The sequence below is a fragment of the Eubalaena glacialis genome, chromosome 14, assembly GCF_028564815.1.
Source record: "Eubalaena glacialis isolate mEubGla1 chromosome 14, mEubGla1.1.hap2.+ XY, whole genome shotgun sequence".
NCBI lineage: Eukaryota > Metazoa > Chordata > Mammalia > Artiodactyla > Balaenidae > Eubalaena > Eubalaena glacialis.
The window spans coordinates 93,667,260-93,692,222 of NC_083729.1; the positions used below are offsets into that span (position 1 = coordinate 93,667,260).

General features: G+C 44.5%; 1 protein-coding gene across 3 annotated transcripts in view; it reads left to right on the plus strand.

Moving 5' to 3' along the window:
• GCC2 (GRIP and coiled-coil domain containing 2) overlaps positions 1–21,054 on the plus strand; it is a 38,150-nt gene extending 17,096 nt beyond the window's left edge. For 2 of the 3 annotated variants that reach the window (XM_061168821.1, XM_061168822.1), the window contains 14 exons: positions 184–303; positions 765–929; positions 1,301–1,405; positions 2,050–2,212; positions 5,241–5,341; positions 5,438–5,515; positions 6,245–6,382; positions 7,170–7,291; positions 8,653–8,829; positions 10,551–10,768; positions 12,233–12,427; positions 13,424–13,563; positions 15,386–15,587; positions 16,653–21,054. In XM_061168821.1, coding sequence (XP_061024804.1) covers positions 184–303; positions 765–929; positions 1,301–1,405; positions 2,050–2,212; positions 5,241–5,341; positions 5,438–5,515; positions 6,245–6,382; positions 7,170–7,291; positions 8,653–8,829; positions 10,551–10,768; positions 12,233–12,427; positions 13,424–13,563; positions 15,386–15,587; positions 16,653–16,723 — 1,995 coding nt within the window. In that variant the 3' untranslated portion in view covers positions 16,724–21,054. Of the gene's footprint in view, positions 1–183; positions 304–764; positions 930–1,300; positions 1,406–2,049; positions 2,213–5,240; positions 5,342–5,437; positions 5,516–6,244; positions 6,383–7,169; positions 7,292–8,652; positions 8,830–10,550; positions 10,773–12,232; positions 12,428–13,423; positions 13,564–15,385; positions 15,588–16,652 lie in introns of those variants that run through there. The other variant, XM_061168823.1, reaches the window with a different exon arrangement.
• The last annotated feature ends 3,909 nt before the right edge of the window (positions 21,055–24,963 follow it).

Consider the following 24,963-nt stretch of genomic DNA (forward strand, 5'->3'; position numbering starts at 1 on the left):
CTAAAAGTCGTCTGGATTATGCTAATTCTATTATATAACGCCACTGGGTATTCTGCCAAATGTTGAAGCTAGGTAGATATTTCAGGCTTTCGGAATGAACTCATAAATCTTGTATTAAGAGGGCTCAGTAGTACAGTCTGGCTGGTTGAATGTATGACAACACCCTTTTGTCTTTTGTTGAAGAGTCTTGTATTGGAATATGACAAGCAGTCAGAGCAGTTGGACCTGGAGAAAGAACGGGCTGATACTTTTGAGCACCAAGTAGAAGACCTCACAAGACAACTAAGGAATATGGCTTTTCAGGTAACTTTAAACTGAGCAAATGCATACATGGAAATTGTAATAAGTATTTTTCAATTCTAATACTTTTTTGCACAAAAAATTAAAATTAATACATAGTCAGAAACTTTATTTTCTTTTTCCCACTGTTGGGAGAAGAATATGACAGAAAACTAGCCACCATCCCGTCTTACTTATTGCTGTAATCTCAGTTCTTCTGGGTTTTTTGTTTTTGTTTTCATTTTTTCATTTTCGCCTTTTCCTCTATTAGTGTGCCTGGTCTCTTGTAATGTTTGCCAAATTAATATCAACAGTGATAGTGTTTTAAACTTACTCTTGATTTTACGTTTTCATTCTGTGGAATCGATTTTGAAATCTTCACTTTTTTATGCTATGCCAATATTCTCATTAATGTTGCATTTTATTCTTCCTCTCCTGTGTGTATTTTCTGCATGTTTACAGTAATGAATCATTTGTCATTCTAGTGTGAAAAATTAAACTCAGATAATGAAGACCTCCTGGCCCGTATTGGGACACTGCAGTCTAACACCCGGTTATTAGAAGTGCAGATTTTGGAAGTCCACAAAGCCAAGGCCATGGCAGACAAAGAGTTGGAAGCTGAAAAACTTAAGAAAGAGCAGAAAATAAAGGTAAAAACAGTTCTGTGGGATTAATTCATTTATACAGTGATATTTTTATCAAAGTATTTAAGTGAATGAAAGACTTGCTAATGAGTAGCGTTTGTTAATAAAGCAAAGTTTATTAAATCCTCAATGTATGCCAACTATGAATTTGAGAATCCAAGTTATAATTTTTGGGTGTATTTTTTTTTAAGTATGGAACTTTCTGTACTGTATATGTCGGATTTATTTTACAGCCCCTTACAAATACTTCTTTTAATGCTGGCTGGCTTAGGGGTGGCGATGTTTTTATTTGTCAGATTTATTTTACAGCCCCTTACAAATACTCCTTTTAATGCTGGCTGGCTTAGGGGTGGCGGTGTTTTTATTTTTAATTTTAGGAGCACGCCAGTTCTGTAAACGAACTCGAAGAGCTTCAGCTACAACTGCAAAAGGAAAAGAAACAGCTTCAGAAAACCATGCAAGAATTAGAGCTGGTTAGAAAGGTAAAATGAAACACCAGACTCAAAACTGATACCAATAGTCACATTCTTAAACTATTCTGTAAACATAGAAAAGAAATATTTGAAATACAAGGTTATTTGTGGTGCTGAAATACTGCTTTGTAGATTATTTTCCTCCAAATACTGAAAATTTAACTTAGTTCTCTGAGTGCCCGTCTCTCCAGAAGAATCTAGGCTTGCAAATTACTAGACTTGTTTGCTATTTTATTTTTCGTACCTGATTGTTGTATGACAGATGAAGATTTAATTAATGTCAAAAGCTGAAGTTTGTATTATGCTTAGAACTTTGGCTAATTTTTCTCTACTTTTTCAAAGATGAGGGCAAAAATAAAGGTACTATAAGAGATGCTTAAATATGAATATTTATAAATAAGAGCCCCACAAGAGCAGATAGACCGATTGTAGTTAATGAAAACTATAATGAAATACAATGAAACTGAAAAGTCAAATTATTACAAAAATACTTTATGAAATTACAAACTAGAATGTATCCAACTTGTAGTTTCTGCATTAATGTATAAACTTTCTCTATAGAACCAGTGTGTTCCTGTGTCATCCTTTTAGAAATTCTGGAACAAAATTAACTCATCTAGCGTTATGTGGATCTTTTATTATAATATGTGCAGGATGCCCAACAGACCACGTTGATGAACATGGAAATTGCTGATTACGAACGTTTGTTGAAAGAACTAAATCAAAAGTTAGCTAATAAGAACAGCAAGATAGAAGATTTGGAACAAGAAATAAAAATCCAAAAACAGAAACAAGAAACGCTGCAGGAAGAAATGAGTGAGTAAAATGGAGCCCACTTTAGCTCACGGTCACTGCCCCCAGCAGAAGTCGGGGTCGGTCGGGGGGGATGCTAGTCGCTGGTTTCGCCAGCCCTTGGAGGCCAGGTCACCCACCCAGCAGGGGCCGTGCCCGAGGGCCAGAGGGGCTGTGAAGCCGCTTCCTGTGCCCTTGTGTGCAGCCCAGGTGGGTGCTTAATGCATTCATTCCCGTAAACGTCCCTCGGGCGGTCCTGGGCCACCTTTGCTGATTGCCAGCAGAGCGGGGTAATGCAGTAGCAGCGAAATCTTTCTTTTAGAGGTGATTATATTCCATTTTATCTGTTAAATATTTTCTAATGTAAGCATCTAGAGCTCTAAGTATCCCTTCAGGCACTCCTTCAGCTACAGCTAACAAATTGATATGTTGTATTTTTATTTTAGTTCAGCTGAAAATACTTTTTAATTTCCTTTGAATCTCTTCTTTGGCCCATGGGTTTTTTGTTTTGTTTTGTTTTGTTTTTGGCTGCATTGGGTCTTCGTTGCTGCACGCGGGCTTCCTCTAGTTGTGGCGAGCGGGAGCTACTCTTCGTCGCAACGCGCGGGCTTCGCGCGGGCTTCTCGTTGCGATGGCTTCTCTTGTTGTGGAGCGCGGGCTCTAGGCACGTGGGCTTCAGTAGTTGTGGCTCACAGGCTTAGTTGCTCCACGGCACGTGGGATCTTCCCGGACCGGGGCTTGAACCCGTGTCCCCTGCATTGGCAGGCGGATTCTTAACCACTGCGCCACCAGGGAAGTCCTGGCCCATGGATTTTTTAATCCCTAAGTAATTAACGGAATTTTCAGATGTCTTTCTGTGAACGGTTTCTGTAACTCCTCACTGTGCACCTACCACGTCTTCCAGCTGCGTTCTTGTGCAAACCGGGTAGCAGGGCTCCAGGTCACACACGTTGCAAACATTTGGTTTTACGCGTTAGTCAACTAGCTGAAAAAGAGTCTTGAACCTGGGAAAAACTAAAAAGAGCTGCTTATTCAAGAAGCCACCCACTGTCACTGGTGAATAAGGACAGGAATGAGAGGTTCAGGCAGCGGGTGCCAAGAGCTCAGAGGGAGGAGCTTCTGTAGACAAGCGATTGAAAGTTGGGGCTTGCGTTGGGCCTTGAGATTTGAAGAGAAGAAGCAGGTTGGGAAAGGGTGGTCCTTTCTGCAGCATAGTTATGAGCAAAAGTGAAACGAAAGAACGTAATTTTGGAAGTCTTAAGTAGTCGGAGGAGAAGGCTTGCCCTGCTAGGGAGAAGTGCAATGTAATTAGGAAGCTCTTCTCTGTCCAGTTCAGAAAGGCCCTGAATACCAGCGTGTACTTGGGCCCCTTCGAAGGGCAGCGGGGCAGGTCAGTGAGCACGGTGTGGAGGCCTGGAGATGCTGCCGGCCTCGGGCAGCACAGGCCCTGGAAGGCTGAGCCGGGGGGCTGTGGACCCCCCGGGGCGGAGGGTGAGGACGCATCAGGGCGGCGCCTGTGCAGAGCCCTCAGCCAGCCCGCTCCGCCTGGGGCGTGAGGAGCACACCCCTCCCTCACCCCAGGCGCTCCGGCATCGGGCCCCGTGGGCCTTCTCAGCCTAGCCCTCGCTACTCCCTCGGTGCGGAGGCCCTTCCTTCTTCCTGAAGCGCGACTCGTGCTTTTCCACGGCTGTGTCTGCTGCCGTGCCCTCAGCCTCCCACCCCGTGCTCACCTTCTGGAATCCTTACTAGTCTTAAATGTTTGCTGTTCCAGGAAGTCTTCCTTGTCCCAGGCAGATGTAACCTGGATATAACCTTTAGCCAACGTGGGCCCGCATGGCCTTTTGCATTTGTTTTAATAGTTACATTTTGCTTTACATTATCACACTATCCCAGACGGTATCCCCTAATTTCATTCTGTGTTCTCGGAGCTCATAATTCCTGGAGCACTTAAAGGCTTTGTATGTAATTTGTGCCTTGTACAATCTTTTCAGGACTGGGTAAATAGTTGCCAGGAAATAACTGATGATAACATATCATAAAGGCAAGTTAAGGTATTTTCTTACAGGACACCTGCTCTTGTTTACTGAGTGATACAGTCATTGCATGTGGATTTAACTTCATGGAGTTAGTCAGTGCTGGTGGGGTCTTCCAGCAGCGGTCACATGGCCACATTCGTGGCCTAGACTCAGCATCAGGCACACTTGTTCTGTAAAGGACCAGGTCCTAAATCTCGGGCCCCAAGGTCTCTGTCGGGCGTTCTTTATTTGCTTCACAATGGCTGTGGCCAGGTTGGCCTGCTGGTGTGGTTGGTACTGTGGTCTGGACAGTGAATCCACTTATTCCCATTTGATGCTTGTTTCTTCTTTACCTCTGTTAGCATAAAAGTTTTTTGTTTTAATCATGTTTCAGTCTGTTCCTTAATGAACTACCTTTGTCCTACAAAACAATTAGTATCACAAACACAGATCAGGTCTGTGCCTCTAAGGTAACTGGAAACACACAGCACCTCTTTTGAGGTATTTCTTACAAGTAAAGTCTTTATGTTTTAGATACGCAGTAAGTATATGCCTTTATTTTAGAGATACGCGCTAAAATACATACAGACAAATCGATTTCAAGCGTGGGGGGCCCAGGGGGCACAGGAGTAAGTGAGAGTGTGGGTCTGGGGTTGCAGACGTTTGCTGTAAAGGGCCAGACAACACGCATTTTCAGCTTTGCCAGGCCCTGTGGTCTCTTGCTGCGCTAAAGCAGCCGTAAACAGTATGTAAACAAACTGTTCACAGAAACAGGCAGGAACAGTGGCCTGTGGGCCTGACGCCTGTTCTGGGTGGAATGAGATTGGCCATGTGTTGGTGATCGTTAAAGGCGGTGATGGGTCCAGTGGGGTTTAGTGTGTTATTGTCACTAGTGTCATATATGTTTGAAATGGTCCGTAATAAAAATCTAAGACAAGTTCCTTTCAGAGATAGGCTAATACAAAGAAAAGACTTGTCATTTGTTCACTTAAATTCACTCATAAAACTGTTTCTCCTGAAACGATCTCTCCCACTAGCTTCGCTGCAGGCTTCAGTACAACAGTATGAGGAAAAAAACACCAAAATCAAGCAGTTGCTTGTGAAAACCAAAAAAGAACTGGCAGATTCAAAGCAAGCGGTATGCGAATTTCTCAGTTTCATATTTCAGTCCTTATTCATAGAGTATTTATGAATAACTTGACTATTTAATTTAACCGAGTTTCTTGTTCTGCAGGAAACTGATCACTTAATACTCCAAGCGTCTTTAAAGGGCGAGCTGGAGGCAAGCCAGCAGCAAGTAGAAGTGTATAAAGTAAGATTCTTTTTATTCTTTAAGATTTTTAAAAATTTGCACGTGGAAGTAAGGTACCACTTGGGCATTTTTCTAAATATATATGTATATATTACACACATGTGCACGCGCGCACGCGCACACACACACACACACACATTTTTCCCACTAAATATTCTTCATCAACATTTTGAGGAAGGAGAAGCAGTGAGCCAAGTGTGGCTTATAACTGGGTTTACCATTGAGCATAAGCTTGTTCTTTTCATGTATTTGAAAACCCATAATACACTAAGAATATGGCAGCAGAAAATAAACATGGCCCCAAACCTACATCTGAACTTTCTAAATGATAGTACAGTCACAGGAATCTGTTTACAGAAAGGTTTTATATATTCATGTTACATTACATCTATTACGTATATTTATTGTTTATATTTTTTTATATCCATTATGTTTATATATAATATCTTTAGGTATTAAACGTTGAACTGTAACGTGTGGTCTGGAATTTTTTTCATGATTGATTATTTGATTGATTTTGATTCAAGGAAAACCAAGTTAATCTATTGCAAAAATGTTCTACTCATATTGGCTCCAGTCTTTCAGTAATCATAAGTTAAAAATCCTACTATTTAATTACGTCCCTTAAATATAGTCCCCTCTCAAAACCCAAGTTGATGTTTAACGAAAGTCGGTTTAACCAGCAAAGATCTGACTCACCAGAGCCTGACCGAAAGCCTCTGCCCCCAGATTCAGCTGGCGGAAATGACGTCGGAGAAGCACAAAGCTCACCAGCACCTGAAGGCGTCCGCGGACCAGCAGCAGCGCACGCTGGGCGCCTACCAGCAGAGGGTGGCGGCCCTGCAGGAGGAGTGCCGCGCTGCCAGGGTGCGTCCTCCCCAGGGCGGGCGGCTCCCACCCGGCTTGGCCCCTCCGACCCCAACCCCAGCCCAGCCCTGACTCTCACTTGCGTAACTTCTTTTTGCTAAAGGGAAAGACATGGGTACATACTCTTTCCATTTTAACCTGGTTTTGCAGTTTCTGTGTGGAAGAAAGGTGTTTTTGTTTTGTTTTTTCATTAGGAAGGTTACAGCTCTCTCTGAGGGCTAAGTGATTATAAAATCATATTCTGTTAGAACAGCCACTCTCTTTCTTCAACGTACAGAACAGACCCCTGCAGTGGTTTTGTTACAGGTGCAGCTCTGTCTAAGCCACCTTGGCAAAGGGGCCTTGGAAGGTCACAGGTCACTTCAAGAAAGTCCAAGACCTAGAATTTAACTTTTCCCACTCTCTTTTGAAAACTGAAGTTCAAGTAGCTTAATTTCTTTGAATTAATTTTTCTCATATTTATCATAAGTGAAAATTGTTCTAAAGTTCCAAGGCAAATAGTGCTATTATAAAATTTATGGGCAGTAAATTAATCTACATGGGATGAAAACAGGTGGAAATGTACCTCTTGTCAGACAAAATTATGTCGTTCAAAGGCTTTAAAAAAGTGTAAGGCCAACAGAAGTACACTTTTTAGGGAAAGGTAACTGGGGGCTAAAAAGTAGCAGCCATTTTGCTTATTTTTAAAGAAAGGTTTTCATCTTAATTCATTAGTCTCCGAGAGAAAATAGGAGGATCACACAACCTAGAAAATGCAGTAAATTTCTCTCTCTCTGAACTGTTACAGGCAGAACAAGCTGCTGTCACCTCTGAATTTGAGAGCTACAAAGTCCGAGTTCACAACGTTCTAAAACAACAGAAAAATAAGTCTGTGTCTCAGACTGAGACCGACGGAACCAAACAAGAAAGGTAAAGTCTGAGCCACAGGGAACCCCCCCACGGGGGTGGGAGATCCTGCCCTGATTGCTTTTGACCGTGGAGGTTTACATGTAGTCACCAGTGAGGACAGAGCTGACTTCACCGCACTGTTCACGCGGAGAGACGTGTGCAGGAGCCGTGGAGCCAGGCGGCGTCTGGCCACCTGGGCCACACGGTCCAACCCTGTCCGCCGGTTCCGGTCACGGCGTAAGGACAGACGTCACCGTTACGTCAGGACCAGTTTTTCCACTTTTGAAAATATAGTAGGAGAATAAAAATGCTTCCTTGATGTACATATTCACCATTAGTTAGTCTAAGCATAAGTTGATTACAAACATTTTACTTACTTCAAAAAGTTTTAAGTTAAGAACTAAATTTTCATCTAGAATTAAATTTTTCTTCTTAAATTTATGACAATCTCAATTACATACTGTTTCAATACTATATTATTTAATGCTCCTTAAAAACTAGCGTACAGATCACTTTTGTGAGTTATTCAAAAATATACTAGGAATGAGAGATAAGTAGGGCATTCTACAGCATGTATGTTTTGTTTTTGTACGTAGAGACCCGCTGTTCAGAGTAATTTTATATCTGGCTCTTACTGTTCTCAGTAGGACTAAATATCCTGCAGTATTTGTGTGTTTATGCTTGTGTTACTTTTTAAGTATTTAATAAACAAGGGAACTGTAGGCTAAAAAATGATGAGATATTTTTTCTTTCGATAGCTCATCTTAAAGCCGAAGTTGAATATTGACACACTTACTATAAAAATATCACCACTTACAAGAGTCGATTTTGATCATGCCAGAATTTTGTGTTAAAATTATTTTAATGTAAATGTTTTAAGTTCCTTCTTCTTTCTTATATATTAAATAGTTTTTTTAAAAAGAAATTAATAGTGTGTTATACTACTTGTGACAGAGTTACGGGTTTTAGCTGTTTTTCTCCAAAGACTTTCTTTCGCTGTAACTTGGTGTAACATGCTGTTCCCAGGATGGTGAGCTTAGAACTGCATTTCTTTTTTTTTCAACTAATGACATAGTCCTGTAATATAAAATAGACTATTTTGATGCCATTTAATGGTCTACTCCATTTGAATGTGAAATTTGTCAATTCGGAGACTTTTGTAAGTGTGTAGTGTCTGCGATCTGAAGTCTGATTATAGCATCTTTTATTTCACATTTAATCCTATTCTCTGAATTCTTGTGATTATTATATTTCCTTTAGAATCATCCATAATTGCAAAGAGTATGACATCGGAAGGTTATGTGATGAAAGTAAAATTTATTTGAAATCACACAATCAGTTTTACATCTTTCAGAAAATTTTTTTAACTATTTCTGTTTCAGAGAACATCTGGAAATGCTGATTGACCAACTAAAGATCAAATTACAAGACACCCAAAATAACTTACAGATCAGCGTCTCCGAACTGCAGACCTTGCAGTCTGAACACGACGCCCTGCTAGAAAGGCATAGCAGGATGCTGCAGGAGACCGTGTCCAAGGAGACCGGGCTCCGAGAGAAGTAAGGCTGTGGCGCCAGCAGGCCCGTGGGTGCCGGTCAGCAGAGCACGTGTTGCCGGGAGCTCCCGGCGTGGTGCTCCTGGGGAGGATGCAGGCTGGGGGTTGGAAATAGGTGTTTCCACAGGCTTGGTGACTTGCTGCTTCTACCTTAGAGCTCCCCCTTTTGATTGTTTCCGTACTTAGCTTTTCTAAGAGTAACGTTATCTGCTCACCCAGTGTTCTGTCTGCTGTGGCCTTCATGGCCAGATGCTTCTTCCCAGCCAGGTGTCAGAGGACAAGCACTTTTCTTTCTCTCTAGAGGAAAACATTCCGAAAGCTGCTGCCTGCACTCTGTGTGCAGCTGCATCCTCAGCCTGTCGCGTCGCCACACTTGTGTCAGTCAGCGCTCCCAGGAGTCGCTGGGGTGTCGGCAGAATAGACGGATTATCGTGAACGAGAAACTTTGAGCTCCTGGGATGCAGCAGTTGGGTTCACGGAGCATCTTCTGTCCAGGGTGTGGGGATGCTCTGCAGAGCTCAGGTGTGCTCGTCTTACGAGTTGAAAACACTTGGTTTGCTTGGCTTTTGACCTTTCCATAGTGTGACTTACCTGTGTTAATCATGTAACTCACAGTTCCAGGAAGACCCACCAGTCTTCTTACTACCTGGCACCAGGTTTTTCATGAGATTAGCTTACACAGTGATGGTCACTTGCTATTTACGTCAGAAGTTTCCAGCACTTATTCTTTACTCTAGAAGGGTCGTTGCAACTATAGTGCTAACACAACTGAAGTGCAATTATTGCATGCTCCACATGTAGCCCTGTGTTCTGATAAACTATGAAGGAGGCTCCTCCTCTGAACACACGGTGTACTTCCCCAGCGCAGGCCCCTCGTCTGAACTGGGTGGTGGCCGGGGTGATGTTGAGCTCGTGTGTCAGCAGTGAGCAGCAGCTTGAAGAGAGATCTCAGTTCCCTGCCCAGGAATTGAACCTGGGCTGCCTGGGTGAAAACCAGGAACCCTAACCGCTAGTCCCCCAGGGGCTGGAGGCTGGAAGCAGAGGCCTGGCTCTTAATGTTGTTTGAAAACAAGAGTTTTTCAAAAAGACCAAGGCTGTAATACAGGCACAGAGTTTATTAGAAGCCCAGCACGTGTGGGGGGAGCACACAGAGAAGCAGTTTATTTACGACAGAAGTAAAGCAGAGCTACACACCCCGAGAAGGGTGTGGGCGTCCTTGCTGATGAGGAGTGCACTAAAGGGGGGATTTAAATTGCTCATCTAGGGGCCGTCTTCCAGGTCTGTCTTGCCCTCTGGCCAAGCATCTGGCTTCATTTCCCACATCTGATCTGACCAGGGCCCTGCCCAATACGCGTGTGCATCTTTTAGCCAAGATGGACTTCAGTGTGAGGGTCTCTGGGGGATGGACAGCACGTATTATGGGATAGCGCCCCCTCCCTCTTTGACGCTCCCGAGAAACTCTTCTGCACGTGCAGTCGGGGAGGTCTCCTTCACCTCAAGAATGGTAGATGCAGTCGTCGTATCTTTTTACCCCAGCAGCTTAGTTTCTCTCTGCTCTGCCATTAACCTTTTCGTTGAAGTGTCGGGGGACACAAGCTCCAGTTTGCTCAGACCAGGGGCCCGTCTGTGTCCTGCCTCAGTCCCCCAGGTGCACGTGCGGTCCACGTCTCAGGCCAAGGCCGTGTCTGGGGCGGAAGCTCTCACACGGCGCGGCCCTCTCCCCAGGCTGTGCGCCGCGCAGGCGGAGAGCTCCGCGGTGAAGTCTGAGCACGCACGGACCGTGAGTCAGCTCTCGGCCCAGCACGAGGCCCTGCGTGGCAGCTTCCGCGACCAGGTGCTGCAGCTGCAGGAGGAGCACCGGCGGACGGTGGAGACGCTGCAGCAGCAGCTGACCAGGCTGGAGGCCCAGCTCTTCCAGCTCCGGAGCGAGCCGTCCACAAGAAGTATGTATGTATGCTCGGACACTGCCATCCCTGTCCTGTCCTGTGTGTCTGCACTTCCCACAGTCCTGAGGAAGTAGGTGACTTACTGGGTGACCACCAGCGTCAGTGCTGCGGTCAGTGAATATTGGATCCGCTTACTGAGAGGAGACTTGGACATTGAACCCTCCTGTAGTACTTACAGCAGCCTCTGCACCCCTCAGGATACCGACCTTCACGTAATTGGGTTTTCCTCCGACTCACGGACACTCTGTCGGTCTCAAGACCTGTGTCCAGATTCCAGTGTCCACTGCATTCGTTTAGTGTTCTTCACTGCTAGTCTTCAAATACGTCTGTCTTTTAATCAGAAATTCCAGAAAGCGCTGAACTTGTAGGATCATTTGGCCAAACACAGCTTCTTCCCTTTCAAGTTTCTAATTAGTGGAGTTTGAGTTTAACCACACACACGACTTCCGTTCTGCTTCCTGGAAGAGATGGGAACCCGTCAGCCGAGTTGAGGCCACACTTCAGTATTAACTATCAACTTTATACTTGTTACTGATTCCTTGTCACCAGGGCTTTGGCAGCTGTGGGCACTCCTCAGGATCGAAACCTATGGCAGGAGTCATGAGAGGAAAGTAAGCAGCCAGGGGGACGCTGGAGTCAGGAGCTGGCAGTAGCATAAGCAGTCAGCAGACTTGCAGGAAGGCGCTTCAGCAAAGGCAGCCGAAGGGCTGGTGTTTGAGAAGGGGGGCGGGAGAGGGAACTTCATGGAAAGGAGAGTAAAGGAAACTTGAAAAGATCTGGTCAGAATTCTGGTCCCTAACGCAGCTCTGAGATCTTGGACCAAGCCATTTAATTTCTCTGACCTTGCGGTTTCTTGCGATTAATAAAGTAACGTGCTCGGAAGTACCTTATAAATCTCCCAGTTCTAGTCAGTGCTGCTTACCAGCAAGCAGGGGAGCCCGACCCGGGCACCGTGATGAGTCAGCCTGCCCTGGATTCGGGGCTCTTCTTTGCTGGACGCCACAAAAGGAGCGGGCAATGGCAGGAACCAGCAGGGTCGGAGTGTGAGGCCAGTGGCCAGCGAGAGCTTCCTCGGAGCTGATCTCAACAACAGTGTGGTGTCCCGGAGTTTGCAGTGCCGTAAACACCCAATCCTCAGAATCTGGTTGAAGGGGTTTTGCCCTTGTTTAGCAGCTGGCCAGGCCTCTGCATTGTGTCATCTAATGGTTTATCTTAACTCTGGTAGCAAGTACCACTTTTGCTGAATTGACTTAAGTGGTTAAAAGTTCAATAACTAAATTGTTAGAGCTGTTTCAGAAGTTCTTTCTTTCTACACCATTTGCTTGTCTTCTGGTTTTTCAGATTCCCTACCATATCATTTGTCATCCCTAGAATCATTTTAACTTTACTGTGTATCTCTGTTGATGCTGAATCCATAATTTTGGACAATCTCTTACTCTTTAAAAAAAAAACATGTAACAGGCCCAGCTTCTTCCCAGCAACCTTTGAGGAGCCTTCGAGAAAGGAGAAGCACAGACCTCCCGCTTCTGGATGTGCCAGCCACGACCCGGGAGGAGGGGGAGGGGATGGAGACCACGGACACCGAGTCCGTATCTTCCGCCGGCATCCACGCGCAGTCCTTAGAGCAGCTGCTCCGTTCTCCCGAAGCCAGACTCGGTGCGCTTCCTGCTTCATTGTGCCTTTAGTTAATTCTGCTGTCCTATCCAGCTAATATTACTCTGATTTATAAATGCTTTTCTGAGCTACTCTAATAAAATTTTTTTTCAGTATTCCACCCTTTTTCAAATGGAAAACTTTCCTGCAGAATGAAACAAAAAAAAAAATTTTTTTTTTTAAACAAAATAAAAAGTTCCGCCCAAAGCTTGAGCCAGAAATAGGTGGTTGGAAGTTCTGTGATGGTGTTAGAAATAGGATAAATTTCTCTCACCCTTCTAAGAAACTGACAGTTTCCGTTTGTTCCTCTTGATGAAGTGGTCATGCTAAACTTGCCTTATTAACTGTAGTAAAGTTTTGGACTGTTTTCTTCTTACCTATAATGCACATGAATGTTCCCAGTTCACATGACTCTGTTCGTCATCTCGGAGGCTCTCGGATCTGGAGTGAGGAGGACCAGTTGTGTCCTCAGTCCTAGGCTGTGGTTGGTCCTTGTCCCCCAGCAAGAGTTAGTCCTCATACGCTGTGGCCACAGCTCCACAATCAGACTTGGCTTTGCCATTTTTGCCAAAATTACTTGTTGACTTTGAGCCTCTTCCCTCGTGTATTAGATTTGAGTAATAATACCGCTCCTTCCCTGGTAGAGAATCCTTGTGAGAGACCATGATTTAAGTGATCAGTAACTGCTGGTACTTCCTTCTTTATAAGTAAAGTGACACCAGCTCTCGGGACGTTAACAGATGTAGGAGGATGAAACCAGTAAGTTGGTGCCTGCACGCTGGCCCGACAGCTTCCAGAACGAGCTCGTCGAGCCTGTGTCCAGGCAGGCGGCCCGCTCCACGGCAGAGTCCGTCTTACCTGTGTCACGTGCAGCCTTTTAACTGGGCCATGGGGGACGGAGAGCAGAGCGAAGTGTCAATACTGGGGTATTTTCTTATTTGGAATCTTCGCCTGTGACCCCTCATTTTGGAAATTAATTGTTGGGGCAATTCCTTGCAGAGCCTCCTTCCTGGCACGCTGAATTCACCAAAGAAGAGTTGGTTCAAAAGCTCAGTTCCACCACAAAAAGTGCCGACCACTTAAACGGGCTGCTTCGGGAAACAGAAGCCACCAACGCCATCCTCATGGAGCAGATTAAGGTGAGGGCGGGACGCCACCTCCAGGAAGCCCTCCACACATACACACACTCATGCGTCCATCACACCTTGATCCCTTACAATGTTACATTCCTGAAATGGAGAAATATTCTTGGCTTTTATATCTTTTATGTAAAGACTATTTTAATTCCTACTTTTTCTAAGAAGCCAGAGTAGATTTAGAGATTAGACAGCTGTTCACAAGTCCTTGTTCCACGTTTGCTTGAGTAAAACTTGAACGGATGTGAGTCCCTAAATTCCAGACATGGACCGTGGAGCACTTCCAGTTAGTGGCAAAGTGGCATGGGAGGTTTTCCTGTTTAAAGTTGACTCTGTAAGCGTGTAGGAACCAGGCAATTGAGGATTACGCAGCTGTTTGCACCCGAACTCTCTGTAATACAGTCATGTTGTTCGTTGACCTCTTCTCACAAGCCAGGCCCTGCACTTTACATTATGTTATCATATTTAATCCTCATCATCTCTGGGTGAGAACAAGCTGATCAGGGTGGAGAAAGTTCAAACTTGTGTCTGTCTGAAAAGCACCTGCTTCTGCCCTGGACCTGCTTCTCCAAATAGATGGTCCTACCTCAGTGTAGGGCCAGAGGCTGTCCTTGTCAAATTATGTTTTTAATTTTATTTATTTATTTATTTATCCATTTATGGCTGTGTTGGGTCTTCGTTTCTGTGCGAGGGCTTTCTCTAGTTGCGGCAAGTGGGGGCCACTCTTCATCGCGGTGCGCGGGCCTCGCACTATCGCGGCCTCTCTTGTTGCGGAGCACAGGCTCCAGACGCGCAGGCTCAGTAGTTGTGGCTCACGGGCTTAGTTGCTCCGCGGCATGTGGGATCTTCCCAGACCAGGGCTCGAACCCGTGTCCCCTGCATTGGCAGGCAGATTCTCAACCACTGCGCCACCAGGGAAGCCCAAATTATGTTTTTAATGCTGAGTTAATTCGGTTATTTGCAGTAAATTGTATATATCATGACATCCCACCTCTAACTATTTTAGTATGCATCTCTATAAAATATATAAAATAACGTTTTCCCACATTGTCAAAGCTTTATCACAGCTAAAAAATCACTAAGTAGCCCAGAACCTGAGTGACTATTCAGGTGTTATGCTTCCACAGACTGACATTGTCCCATGATTTCTTAGACCTTAGTGTCACTTTTTTAAATGACCCTATGTTTGAGGACAGAGTTGGCCAACTTTCATGGACTAACCTGAAATGATAAGATGTAACCATGTATTTTTATTTGTTTCAACCCAGAAATCTTCCTCAAATATTCACCATCCTGCATCTTTTTCACATCGTCCTGTGCCGTCTTTTCTGTTAGTTTCTGATTGATATTCATTGTGAATTGTCTCTCTGTCCTGGACTCAACTTTTGTTTGGTCAAGTGCTGTTCGTGTTGAGGCGGCTCTGGCTGTGGACACCCTGCCTGCCTGCCGGGCTGGGGCGGGAGTGGGGATGGCGGTGGGTGTGGCCTGCAGTCTGTCATCCCGGAGCCCTGAGCCCTGAGCCCTGGCCCCCTTCTGCCGAGCGCGGAGGCGGCCCCGACCCGCGTTATCCCCCCGCCCCGGTCCCGGTCTCGGCCCCGCTTCCCACCGTGCGCGGTGCTCCCTCTGCGGCCGGGCCCCTGGGCCCCGTCGCCCACGGCACCTGCTTCCCGACTTCCAGGAGCCTCTTGATGTTTCTCATCTGCTCTTTGCTCCCGGCCTGGTCGCTCCTTTTTTGCCATCTTGGGGGTGTTTCGGGGAAGAGAAGAAGACCGCGTGCGTCCAGTCTGCCGTGTTAACCCGTCTGCACTCCTTTCTCTGACACCAGCTTCTGAAGAGTGAAATCAGGCGGCTGGAGAGGAACCAGGCGCGAGAGCAGTCGGCCGCCAACCTGGAATACCTGAAGAACGTGCTGCTGCAGTTCATCCTCCTGAAGCCGGGAAGCGAGCGGGCGCGGCTGCTGCCCGTCGTGGACGCGATGCTGCAGCTCAGCCCCGAGGAGAAGGCCAGGCTGGCCGCCGCCGCCCAAGGTGCGCGTGCCTGGGACGCAGGCCACAGCTTTGAAACTCTGTCCATTGGACGCGCTCTGCCGTGCGTGTCCCCGTGAGTAGGGTTGAAAAGCTGGCCCTAACGTTTCAGGGCAGCCGTGGTGTGTTTGCGTCATTTTCACGCAGCAGGCAACGGGGCAGTGTCCAGTTCGATCTTCCAGTTCTTTGAAATTGGATTTGTGATCCTAGCGTTGAATTCTGCCCGCGAACACAGTTTCCTTTTGTGTCGCACTTTTTATCACGTGGTAGACGTCCTCACCCTACCCACCCCCCGGGAGTCGTTCCCCACAGGGCCGTGGGAGAGAAGTGTCCCCAGTGGGGCTGCCGGGGCCCAGGACCGTGCGTGGAGCGTACATCCCTACCTGCCTCTCGGACCTTCCGCTAGAAAGCTCTCCTTACACACTAAGTGCATTGCGGAGAATTTCCAGCGGGGCGAATTCGTTGCTGAGAAGGCCGTTGTGGGCCTGTTACTCCTTCGAAGGCAGTGAGGCAGCGTGTCTCCTTTCTCTGGTTGCTCTTAGAGTCTTCTCTCTCCTTCTCTGGGGCAGTTGCACTTTTATGTGAACAGGGGAAAAAACTTCCAGCCTCTGTGTGAGGAAAGACAACAGAAAGCGCCACCCTGGTCCCTACACGAGCAGCGTGCAGGGGGCACTGCTGGGCGGGGAAGGTTGGCGCTCTGCCGGCCGTGCACGTGTTAACACGCCTGCTCCCTGCGTGTCAGGTCCCAGCAGGTTCACAGACTGCGTGTGTCTTTCCTACTTGACGTATGACTTGTGATACGTCAGCTTTGCTCCCCAAGGAAGTGAGTCACACAGCATTTTTCTGTGCAGCATCAGGACCTCAGCCCCTGCCTGACAAGACTGAGCCTTGCTTCTGTACACGTGAGCTCCCAGCCGGGCACGGCTCCCAGGGCTGCGTGCTTTTGCTCGGTATGCGTTCAGGGACTGTCTGAGACAGACAGGAAGTGCTGCAAGCGTAAGGACAGACAGGTCTGTAGCGTGGAAATGCGGTGTGAGAAGATTAACACGTTTGTTTTGCGCCCCACAGGTGAGGAGGAAAATGCTTCCCGTTCCTCCGGCTGGGCGTCCTATCTGCACAGCTGGTCTGGACTTCGATAGACCGATGGGAAAAGCATTATTTATTAACCAAATAGAATCCATTCGGCAAAAAAGGTTCACGTATATGGCTGTCGTTGTTTTGTCCAAAAGCGTGTGTACGTAAGTCACGTCTCCGTGTGTCCATACGTGTGTCTGATGGGTTTAACTCCAGCAGGTGGAGTGTGGGAGGGGCCGCGGCCCAGGGACCCTGCCCCTCCCCGCTGCCGCCAGACCCAGGGGCCACGAGGCCACCCCACTCCCTCCTCCAGACCCTCAGGCCACCTGTGTCGGGGCCGCACTGTGAATTCTGAAGTTAAACTAGATTTTGGTCCTGTACCAGCTGGGATTTAGGCTTTTAAAATAATGTTTGAAGACCATTTATCACAAGGTCAGACTTGCAGATAGATTGTTATTAGTGACAAATTATGAGAGAAAATTTGTGAGTTAGAGTGTGAAGGAAAACGCTTTATCAGTAACGCTGACGTCTTTATGACAGGAATGTAAAGTGAATGTGCTGCCGTTCGTTACAAGACTAAGTTAAAATGTGATTCATTTCGTTATTTCCTTTCAAATGAGCTGTTCTTTTTTCTCTGAAGTGTATTACCTCAAAACCTGTTCTGGGGTCAGATCAGAAGCCCTGGTCGCCACGTTCCCGCGGGGGGGGGTGCCCCTGGGGCCCTGCCCAGGCTCCTGCTGTGCTTCAGCTGCTTCCGCGCCAGGAGTCTGGCGGGACCCGAGCCGCCTCCCCAGATGACCGTGCACCGGGGCGCCGGCTTGCGGCTCGGCGTGCTCCCGGCCCCAGCGGACAGGTCGCTGCGTGCTGCGTGGGGCCCTGGGAGATCGCACAGCCCCCGAGAGCAGCTCTAGGTGCGGGTCAGCTGCCTGGGCGCCTCTGAATATTCCATGGAGCCCATCAAACACGTGTCCTTAAATCATAAACGTGAGAATGCTAGTTGCAGAATTTCTTTGTGAAAAAGTCGCCTCACACTATGCTCTGGGAAGCTCTCTCAGCTTCCAGCTCATACTCCGATCTTCAGTCTCAGCTGGTGAACTGACTTTGCACTTTGGTGACTGGGAACTTTGGTTTCCAATTTAATTTAACTGAAATTTGCTGCTGACATGTTGCGTTTGTTCTTTAAACAAAAATCTCAATGTCTGTCTTTCCTCCTGGTTTAGAAGAACAGACCTACTAGTGAATGTATTAATGAAATGCATCTATTTCAGAGCTGACTTTAAAAGTTTAGTTTTTTCCTTGATAAGCTGTGAATATGAGTATGCCAGCAGTATGCGCTATAACTGTCACAGTATTTAAATAAATTTCACTGTCTCTGCAAGTCCAGGCCTCTTTGAAGTTTATAACAACTTGTTTTGAAATATAGTCTCTACCTATGGGCATAATAACAAAAATGCCTTCTTGCAAGATAAAAAAATTTATTACTTTGATTACAAAAGGGGTATCCTTCCCTGGTTTCAGCAATGAGAGGAAATGTCATGATTATTTTAATATTTCTATTAAACGGGTTGCATTGTTATGCCTGCTCATCTTCTATTAACCGAGGTCTCCTGGGCATTTTGAGTTGCTTTATGAAATGAATCTTGGGTTCCTTCTCTGCTGTCTTTACCCGTCGGGACCTCGGACCCTGGGTGCTTGGAGGAACTCAGGTCGCCCTTTGGGTCGGTGGTGCCTGCCGCATCTGACACCCACCTTCCGGCTGAAACTCGGGCCACCTTGGCCTTTCCGTGGGCACCTCTCAAGTTCCGACCTCGGTGGTGTGAGGGTTTCTTGTACAGCGAGCTCTGCTTATGCTCCAAACAGCGTAAGTGGAGAATGACATTCCTTTAGGCAGAAGTGGACTGCTCACTAGCGGCGCCGGGTCCGTTACCCCACATTAGCCAATGATGAATCCAAGAGTTCCCACGAAGATACAACAACGTTGCTGTTTGGTAAACAGAGCACACAGAAATGCTCACGTGTGACTAAATAGGAACGTGGTGGTGGCACTTGGTGCAAGACTGTTGTGTTTTGATTTGGTGTCTGAAAATCAGCTGTGGCTTCGGCATAAGCCCAGGAGGACAACCTGTTACTACTTTGCGGTGTCTTTGGGCTGATTTTCACCCGTGAGTGTTAAAAAGCGTTTGGTTGTTTATGTATTTGGTTATATAGAGAAGGGAAATGTTTTTCACCTGCATTCAAAATGTGATTACATGGGAAAAGAATCAAATTCTGACATTCAAGTTGTTACTGTTTAAAAAAATAGAAAGGCTCCTGTGAGTCGAACGCTGAATATGGTGAGGAAACGTGATTTCAGGTTCAGTAATGCAGGTGACCACCTGGTGTCCTTGGAGGATGGGCCCACTCCCACCCACCTCTCCAGAGTCTGCCCTCACCCCTCCTCTCTGAGGACGGTCACCGCCCCTTCCCCACACACACCATACAGATGCAGGGAGGCCCAGCCATAGTCACCTGGACCAGGTGCAGGGCCCTACCCGAGCCAGACCACCTAGATTGTCTCAGGGTGAGGACTTGGGACCGAGAGTCAAGTCAGCATGTCTGTGCACCCGGAATCAAGACGTGTAAACGCAGGGGCTCCGGATGCCCAGAAGGAGCAGGGAAAGCCCACCAAAGTCCAGCACAAAGAAGGCTAAGCTAACGTGCAGAGATCACGGAAACCTGGGGCAAGAGTTCCAGGGCCTTCAATTAACAATATAGAATGAGCTCGTGATATTAAAGTTCAAACAGAAAAAAAAAAATTGAACAAAAAGAAGCAGACATTCTAATCTAGGAAGCTCAGAATTTAATAGTCTCTGGTCTCTGAAAATAAAAGAAATAGAAATTTTCAAAGAAATATTGCAAGAAAGCTTTGCGCAACTAAAAGACAAGTTCAAAATAAAGGACTGATCAAAGATCCAGTAGAGACAGTCCCGACTTCCGACAGGTCGACTTAAGAGTTTTTGACTTTTTGATGGTGCGAAAGCGATACCTATTCAGTAGAAACCGTACTTGGAATTTTGAATTTGGCTCTTTTCCCCCAGGCTGGCAATACGTGGTCCGGCCCCTGCCGTGCTGCTGGGCACTGGAGCCGTGGCTCCGAGTCACCCTGCGGCCAGAGGGTGAACAGTCGGTACACTGACAACCATTCTGCTTTCACTTTCAGTAGAGAATTCAACAAGTTACATGAGATAGTAAACACTCTGTTATAAAACAGGCTTCGTGTTAGATGATTTTGCCCAACTGCAGGCTATCGTAAGTGTTCTGAGCACGTTTAAGGTGGGCTGGGCTACGACGCTTGTGGGGTCAGGTGTACTAAACGCATTTTCCACTTTCAGTGGGTTTAGTGGAACAGAACCCCATGGTAAGTGGAGGAAGATCTGTACATGAATGAAACAGGAATATCGATGTAAATTTTTAGGAGAAAAAGAGGCTCCTAAAAGGTTTCCAAAGAGAAAAAAAACAAGTCACATACGCAGGACACAAGAGGGAAAGGGGAGCTGCATCAGACCTCTCGACAGCACTGCACACCTCAAGGCACTGGAGAAATTCCTTCAAAATTCTGAGGAAACATGATTTCCAGCCTGGAATTCTGTAAACACAAGCTCTCAGTTAAATGGAAAGAGAAAGACATTTTCAGATCCTTAAGAACTGAAAAAAAAAAAAAAAAATTACTTCCCATGTCCTTTCTAAGGAACCTTTGAGAGAACCTGCTCCAGAGGGAGAAGAACACATAAAACAGCAGCCGCCGAGCAGAGACTCGACACGGGAGAGCACTGAGCCAGGTCCCCGGATGGTGGCTGGGCAGCGGCCAAGAGGCTGAGGACGAATAAACAAGGTTCCAAACGCGGGTTCTCCTAGGAAAAAAAAAAAAGTGGAACTAATAGATTATTTGATGGAGCTAATGTGTAAAATTTTATTGAAAGATGTTGGAACTAATAAGGACCTATCGTATAGCACAGGGAACTCTTACTCAATACTCTGTAATGGCCTGTATGGGAAAAGAATCTAAAAAAGAGTAGATATATGTGTATGTATAACTGAGTCACTTTGCTGTACAGCAGAAACTAATGCAACATTGTAAATCAGCTATACTCCAATTTTTTAAAAAATACAGTTTTACTGAAAAAAAAAGATGTTGGAAATGGAAGCGTGAACACTGACAACATATTTGATGTTAAGGAAATATTTTTAGCTTTTTTAGTTTTGATAATGTTTATGTTTAAAAAGAATTCTTTTAAAAACATGCTGAAATATTTATTGAAGTCACATTTGATCTAAATTAATATGGGAGGAGGGAAAAGTGGGTGAGAGTGTAAATGAAAGAGGATCAACAATAAATTCATGGTTTTCTCATGACAAACATGTTCATTTTATGCATTCTTTTCCCACACACCTGAAGCACACAGTTTTCTCTTTTTTACGTAATTTGTACATTGTGTTTTTTTAAAATATTGAGATATAATTTACCTACCATAAAACTCACTGTGTAGAGTGTACAGCTGAATGGCTTCAGTGTAGTCACAGGATTGTGAAACCATCCCCAATTTTCATCATTCCAGAAAGAAACTCCCTACCCGTCGTTAGCCTCTCCCCCACTAACCCATCCCACCCTTGGCAACCACTAATCTGCCTTCTGTCTGTAGATTTGCTGATTTGTATAATTCCTGTTACATTGCAACTAACTCATTCCTAATTTTCCAATAAAAGTAATAATCTCATGAGATTAAATGAAATGCAGTCAGAGGCTGACTCAACACAGTATCTGGGACATAGGACACATACAATAAATGTGGGACATAGGACACATACAATAAATGTTAGATGTTTTTATTTTCCACTTTCAGTGTATAATTACAAACTAGTTTCAGCACACTCTTGTCACTGTCATTACCAAGACGATTAACATTAATGTTATCCAGTGAAACCATTGTTTGTGGCTATAAATCTTTTCTGAGGGATGTACTAAATTCTAAATGCAAAAATTAAATATTTTTAAAATTAGTATCAATGACATTTAGGTCATTTCTGTTACTGCTTTCCTAATTAGCAAAAGCAATTTAAAATGTAGTTTATCCAAGATATTGCGATTTCTGCTAGCTGTGTTTCTTGTATCTTTTTTGGTAACTTAGAAGAAAGCAGGTGTTTGGGGTTTGTCTGGCTTTTGATCAACTTTAAATGTTATGCTGTTTCTTAACTTGTTGCTGGCTAGATACAGGGTACGCTTTCCTAGGGGGGGGCCCTTGAGAACTGGCCATGCCTTCTTGCTCCTTTTCTTACCCCAGTAGATTACCAGAAGGCCACACTCCCTGGAGAACACTTCTGTTTCGACTTCAGTCTTTACTCTTAGGAACTTCCCCGAGGAAGTGGATCTGTGCGTGAAGCCTGGTCTGCCTGGCTTCAGAGTATCTACATTATCCCGTGATGTATTTCCCAGTTGCTTTGTCTGAGCCTAGGTATAAATGTGACTCACTGCACGGGGTGGGAGGGGTAGTGGTGCATTAAGTCTAGTGGCGCAAAGATGGAAGAAAACCGAAGACACCACAGACTTTCAGTGAAAGGGATTCTTCTTAAAATTAAGAAAATTTATAAACATGAAAAACAATCAGGAAACAGACCTTGTGCCCATACTGTACCAGGTTCTAAAAAGAGCCACCCTTTGCTAAGAGCACTGCTTGTTATTCACAATTTGTTTCTTTCGATACCTTGTTTGTACACAAAAGCATGATTTTTATTACTTCTCTTATAACCAAAGTAGAGGCTAGAATTCAGACCTGTTCTGAGCAGTGTAACAGATAGTTTATATTATTTATTTTAGTGCAGTTTAAGATTATAAGATACAGTTCCCAAAGAGTGAAATACCATTCTTCACAAAGTATGGATCTGTAGTGTCTGTAGAACAACGTATCAGTATACCTCTTACACTAAGCATAATTAGGAACGCTCTACATTTTATGGTATAGAGTGATCTCATCGTACGCTGAAAACTCATGTTAACCGCTGGACGTTGTCCAATGTTTAATTCTTATGATTCATTCTGAGTTTCTGACTGAGATCACTCTCTCTGGCCTTGTGCGTTTCTCCTGGGACCCATAAAATATGCAGCTAACTTAATTTCATGACTGCACTATTTCTGCTTCCTTTCCTGGAAAAGGAGGAATCATTCAGATCAGCTTTCAAACTGCCTTATATATGACGACTTTGAAATATTTTAGAATGAACTCCTTTGTTCTAGAACTTCTGTGTCTAATACAGTAGCCACTATTCATATGTGGATATTGAAAGACTGAAATGTAGTTATTCCAGACTGAGATATACTGTAAGTATAAAATACACATGAGATTTTAAAGGCATACGAAAAATAACTTGGTTCTTTGAGAAAAGTAGTAAAATAGACACAACTCTGGCAGGATTGACCAAGAGAAGCAGAGAGATGACACAAATAACTTTATTAATAAACAGGGGACACATAATAGATAAAGTAGAATTTTAAAAGATGAGAATAATATAAATAACAATTGTGAAACTTTAGAGATGAAGTAAAACAATTTCTTTAAAATTTAAATTTACTCTGTATTACTGTGTGTGATGATTGTGTAGATTTTAAAAGCTTGAATAACCCTATAACTACAATAGAAATTGAAATGGTGTTTAAAATCTTCTCAAGAAGAAAACACAAAGTCCAAGTGGATTTGCAGGCATGTCCCACCAAATTTTCAAGTAACAATTGACCCAATTTCATACAGATTTATTCAGACAATAAAAAGGAAATATTCTCCAACTTACTCTATAAGGCCAGCGTAAACCCTGATACCACAGATAAGATATAATTGGAAAGGAACATTGTAAGCCATTTCATAGTGAATATAGCTACAAAAATTCTAAACAAAATTTGATTAACAAATCGAATCCAACTGTGTATAAAAGAAGATAATACCTCATGACTAAGTTGGGTGGATCCTCAGTATGCAAGGGTGTTTTCATATTAGAAAATACATTAGAAAATAAAATACGTATTAGAAAATACATAAATATATCTTATTACATTTACAGACGAAAAGAGAAAAGGCATTTGATCAAATTCAACATACACTGATATATATTCTTAGTGAATTAAAAATAGGAGGAAAGAGTATCAATGAAAAATGAAGAGCGAATGTCATCCTAACTGGACACTGTTAGAATCATTCATTTTAAAATAAGGAAAAATAACGTGGCGCTCACTAAGATTACTTCTACTTAACGTGGCACTGACAGCCCTGGATAGTGCAGTAAAATAAGAGAAGTTCCAGGCATATGATCTGGAAAAGAAGTAAAACATTATTTTTAGCTGATAAGATGGCTTACATTAAAAACGAAATCTACAGATAAATTATTAGAAAACTTAGGAGGGTTTGGCAAGTTGGCTGGTTATAAGATTAATATACTTAAAAGGTCAGTTTTGTTTTTATTGTACTGTTAGCAAACAACTGAAATACTTACAGAGAAGACACCATTGTAAATCAGAGAGTACCAAATACCTAGGAATAAATACAACAAAAGATATGGAACACCCCTAGACAGAAAGTCACAAAACTTATTAGAATATATTTTTAAAGACTTAAATAAATGGAGAAATGCATCATATTCATGAGTAGAAAGACTCAATATCATAAAGATGTCAGTTCTTCCCTAATTATAAATTCAGAGCAATTTCAAGCAAAATGTGATAGGATTTTTTTTTTTTCTTTCGGCTGCGTGGCACGCGGGATCTTAGTTCCCCAACCAGGGATTGAACCCGTGCCCCCTGCAGTGGGAGCTCAGAGTCTCAACCAGGAATTAGTTAGACTGGACCGCCAGGGAATTTCCTGCAATAGGATTTTTTAAGGGACTTGATAAAATGATAGCAAACTGTATGTATTAAGAGGAACAGGCAACAGCCAGGGCACTTCTGAAAAACAAAACCAAGGACATGGGACTTGCCCCATCAAATATTGCAATTATACAAAACCACGGTAACTAAGGCAGTACATGGATACAGTGTGGGTACAAGACACACTGACCAATGGACTAGAATAGTGAGCCAGGCCAGACCCACATGTACGTGCAACTCTGCTATTTCACACAACACACAAAATCAACTCAATGTGGTCCATACACACAATAGAATATTATTCAGCCTTAAAAAGGCAGGAAATTCCAGGGACTTCCCTGGTGGTCCAGTGGTTAAGACTCCACGCTTCCAATGCAGGGGGCACGGGTTTGATCCCCGGTCGGGGAGCTAGGATCCTAC